Source organism: Scylla paramamosain, chromosome 7 (genome assembly GCF_035594125.1).
Source record: "Scylla paramamosain isolate STU-SP2022 chromosome 7, ASM3559412v1, whole genome shotgun sequence".
NCBI lineage: Eukaryota > Metazoa > Arthropoda > Malacostraca > Decapoda > Portunidae > Scylla > Scylla paramamosain.
The window spans coordinates 32,245,616-32,250,615 of NC_087157.1; the positions used below are offsets into that span (position 1 = coordinate 32,245,616).

At 44.9% G+C, this 5,000-nt stretch overlaps 1 protein-coding gene across 4 annotated transcripts in view; it reads right to left on the reverse strand.

Annotated features, from left to right (window-relative positions):
* The window catches only part of LOC135102372 (vitamin K-dependent gamma-carboxylase-like), a 20,581-nt gene that overhangs the window by 8,013 nt on the left and 7,568 nt on the right, over positions 1 to 5,000 (reverse strand). For 2 of the 4 annotated variants that reach the window (XM_064007503.1, XM_064007506.1), the window contains exon 2: positions 90 to 600. In XM_064007503.1, coding sequence (XP_063863573.1) covers positions 90 to 600 — 511 coding nt within the window. Of the gene's footprint in view, positions 1 to 89; positions 601 to 4,015; positions 4,116 to 4,965 lie in introns of those variants that run through there. The other 2 variants (XM_064007505.1, XM_064007504.1) reach the window with 2 other exon arrangements.

Here is a 5,000-nt window from a genome sequence, read left to right on the forward strand (position 1 = left end):
AACTACTACTACAACAACTACTACTACAACTACTATTACTACCACCACCACAACGATTACACCAACACAGCAGCCGTGCACTTACGTACCAAACATTATCCTGACGGCGGCCAGGGAAGCAGGATCACACGGCTGGTGGAGGTACTTTGCTGCCTTCTCCAGTGCCCTGCTGCAGCACCCCACCAGAGGCTTAGGAGCAGCGGTCGCCACACAAATCTGCTCTCCTCCATGTTCCTGAGGTTGCAGCTCTTCGGTAGGCTTCTGTCTGGCTTCCCCCACAGAGCCGAGTGTATCCTCCGAAATGTTCTCTTCATCTTTTACAGGAGTGTGTGGCTTTGTGAGAGGATTGGGTCCGTGTGAAAGGTTGTGTGGCGCTACAAGACGGCACAACTCTTCCGTGGGGTTTTGTTGATTCTCTGAACGCCCTCGTGTCTCAAGTAAAGGCTTCTCTTCCTCCTCCTTCTCTTCCTCTCTCTCCTTCTCTTCGCTGCGTGGCTCAGACTGGTCCTGTTCAAGTACTTCTGATTCATGGCCAGGCAGCTGTACCATTCCTGATTTGTCCCGTGGCTCTGAGGAGGGGAGCAGCTCTCCCTTGGGGTTCTGTGGGTGAAGAGATAGACAAACATAGATAGATAGATAGATAGATAGATAGACAGATAGACTGATAGATAGACGAAAGCGTCCACCACTGCGGCAATGAACAGCCAGAAAGAAAGCTATAGATACAGACAGACAAATGTATAGAAACACTAATAGGGAAGTACGAAAATTCATGTATTATGTAAGACTCTCTCTCTCTCTCTCTCTCTCTCTCTCTCTCTCTCTCTCTCTCTCTCTCTCTCTCTCTCTCTCTCTCTCTCTCGTAAGACGCAAATAGTGGGTGAGGGGCGGGAGGGGGCTGGAGCGGGGACACCACGGACCGCTGGACACAATGTTCTTTTGTTCTGTCACTCTTCAAGCCATGTCAGAGGGAAAAAGTCCAGACGTTTGCTATATCGAATTTTCCTTCGTACCCTATTTCTTTTGTAGGTACTTATTTCAAGTATTAGTTTTTTGTAGCTTTCAGTATATCTAGTTTTACCTTTTCATCCAAATTTCTTTTATTTCTCTTCTACATATATATAAGTTGTACACCTGCTTATCCTCCTCCTCCGTTGTCACCTTCCCTTTCCTACGTTTTCTTCTTTCTTGCATCGTTCCAAGAGATGTTGGCATGGGAACGAGAAGTGTGTGTGTGTGTGTGTGTGTGTGTGTGTTTGAAGAGAGAGAGAGAGAGAAAGAGAGAGAGAGAGAGAGAGAGAGAGAGAGAGAGAGAGAGAGAGAGAGAGAGAGAGAGAGAGAGAGAGAGAGAGAGAGAGAGAGAGAGAGAGAGAGAGAGAGAGAGAGAGAGTGTGTGTGTGTGTGTGTGTGTTTACGACCCATTACATCCCTTACAACTAATGATGACAGGAGTACAATTCCACAGCAGTTAGTGGACAACCTCAACTCCGCCTGGATGTCACACACGACTCATTACTTATACATCAAAGTCTTTTTGGCTCTTTCTCCACCACCACCACCACCACCACCACCACCAACAACAACAACAACAATAACAAAAACAACGACAACAGAAACAACAACAACAACGATAAAGTAGCTGACTAACCAAACAAATAAGCCACGCAACAAGTGGAGCCTAACAACAACACTGTCAAAGTAACGCTGCTAACACGACTGATTCATGCCGCGCTGCTCTGTCACGGGCCATGTGCTGCTGACCACAACCTTCGGAACGCGAGGTTAGTGAGCACCAGAGGGATAAGATGAACTCTGATATGTGCTAACAGTCACTACATCAGGGAACAACTGGTGCATGGCGTAAGGTGAGGGGAAGCACACTAGTACTATTGAAAAACGGCTTAATTGACTGGTCCCTCAGTAAAACTCACTGCTCCTATACCTAGTAAGATAGAATTTTCGAACACCCTTATGTTACGACTCATTGGGGGTGCTGAGTTGTTAGGGAGCTTTAAAAGAAGATTAGACAAATTTATGGATGAGAATGATAGGTGAAAATAGGTAGGTATGATTAATACGGGGACTGCCACGTGTAAGTCTGATGGCTTCTTGCAGCTCCCCTTATTTTCTTATTTTCTATGTTCTTATTCAGGATTCTTTGTTCCGATTTTCCAATTTATCATCCTTGTGTGTCTGAAGAGCTGCAAAACACTTAAATGCGTAAGTGAGCTGATGAGGAGAGGATGGACACACCGGTTTGTTCACGTAGAGAGAGGAATAGAACCGGATGGATTAAAAGAGCCTGGAGAAAAACAGTTGAGGGAAGAAAATTGAGGGGAAGACAGAGAGTGAGGTGGAGGGATGGAATTGCGTTAGAACTGCAAAGGATGGGGATTACAGAGGAAGAAGCAAGAGAAGACTAGAGAAGACTCGTATATGGCGCCAACCATTGACTGTAGGGAAACGGAGAAAGAAAAAGGAAAAAAAAAAAAAAAAAAAAAAGAGGAGAAAAGGAGGGGAAGGTGACAGGGGCATGTTGAAATGGAATACAGAACACCGGCACGTATTTACTATGCACTTCAGACAGGCAGACGCGAGATAAGGTTCTGAGGATAGAGGATAACCGAGGCACAAGTAAACATGGAACTTGTTTTTGGAAGAGTATAGTGACAGTGATGATTGTGGTGGTGGTGGTGGTGGTGATGACGATGTTAATGATAATGATGACACTAGGAGTTGGATAAGCTATTCACGAGTGGTTAATGAGCGTGATGAGCGTGTCAACCACCTGCACGTCCCTAATCTAAGCTAACCTAACCTACCATTTTGCATGAGTCCCTCCGTGTCTTCAGATCGCCACCCGCTGTGTCCACTCACCCTGCCCCTGAAGACAGCCTTACTGAACGTCACTGATGGATGGGAGGTACAGAGTGTGTTCCGTGTCCATTGTCATTTGAAGTCATGCACATGGTTATAAACTAAATCAGATTTCAGGAGATAGGAAAAAAAAGACTGGTTCACAAACGAGGTTATAGATGAGAGGAAAAAACTTAGGAAGAAAGCATTAAGAAATATTAGATAGATTCAAGAAGAAATTGCATCAGTTTATGAATGACAGGGTAAATTTGAAGTGCTCAGGAGCTGCTTTGTGTGAGTCAAGTGGCCTTCTGCAATGCACTAATATTCTTATGGTTTTCTATATAAGATGAATTCTGGAAACACAATGAAAGCGTCACCTGTCCTTCCCCACCACACACCTCCCCCCCCACACAGTACCTGGTGACCCTCTGTATGTAAACATTATTACTGTCATATTGACTGATAGACAGCCACGGAAATGAAATAAATAAATAAATAAATAGATAAATAAATAAATAAATAAACAAAGATAAGCTGCACATCCGCAACATTTTGAAATTTGGAGATATAATTAGTATCATAGCATTTTTTTTCTTATTATATGGCTATGTGTAAGTGAATTGAATCACGTACATACACACACACACACACACACACACACACACAAGCACACACACACAGTGTGTGTGTGTGTGTGTGTGTGTGTGTGTGTGTGTGTGTCCAGACTATCCACCAGGCACCGAGAGGCTCTGGAGAAGTTTGGAAGGGGACTGCTGCATCATCCACGTCTCAGACACATGCTACCGCCTGACGCGCCTCGCACGGTCCGTGCCACGAGACACCACAACAAGATAACACCCCTAAAGGCGCCGCGCACGGACGGGTACAGACTCAGCGCGATTCCCACCATGGTGCGAGCCACCAATCAATAATATTTCCCTTCTTGATTAGACTTAGCTTTAAGATTAGAGTTAAGTATTTTCCCACCCCCTCTGTACATTTTCAGTTTGTAAACTGCCTTAATAATAAACCGTTTATTATCATTATTATTATTATTATTATTATTATTATTATTATTATTATTATTATTATTATTACACACACACACACACACACACACACACACACACACACACACACACACACCAGTACTCACCACCACCACCATCACCATCCACACAGGGCCAGTGGTGCTCTCCGTGGCCAGGTCGCACACAGACTCACGCTGACACGCTCAACAGGTCGCCGGCACAGAGCGGCTCACCTCACCTCTGCCCTCCCCTCCTTCCTAGCTCCCGTCCTGCCTTTCATCCTCCTCCCCTTCCTCCCTCCCTCCCTCCCTCCCTCCCTCCTTCCTCTCTTGCCTGTCCTTTTGGCACTCCTACGTATCACTCTTTTCCTTTCTCTGCCTATTTTTTGTACCTCGCTCTATTTTTGTACCCTCCTTTCTTTCCATAGAGGTAGGAAGATAGATGCGTAGACGAGAGAGAGAGAGAGAGAGAGAGAGAGAGAGAGAGAGAGAGAGAGAGAGAGAGAGAGAGAGAGAGAGAGAGAGAGAGACTACAAGACAATCAATAGAATTCCAGAAACAAGCCTCTCACACGTCCATAAGCTCCCTTGACGCACCTGAGGCTTACCTGAAACGTGGCAGGAATGGAGGATGACAACGACCGCAGTGAGCAAGGAGAAAAAAAGGAGGAGGAAGAGGAGGGGGAGGAGGAGGAGGAGGAGGAGGAGGAGGAGGAGGAGGAGGAAGAGAAAGGAGGAGAAGGACGAGAGGAGGAGGAGGAAGAGGAGGAGGAGAAAAAAGACTATATATATATATATATATATATATATATATATATATATATATATATATATATATATATATATATATATATATATATATATATATATATATATATATATATATATATATATATATAACAGAGTGCGGCATGTGGGTGAAGAGGAGGAGGAGGAAGAGAAGGAGGAAGAGGACGAGATAGTCAAGTTGACAGTGTCAAAAGTGAGACATTATTTCCCGCGAGGTCCTGGCCAAGTGCCTTGACCCTCCCGCCATGGTGCAAGTGTTTGTCGGAGACACTTACGACAAATACTTACAGGAATGCTGCGTGGGCGGCTTCCTGGACTCACTG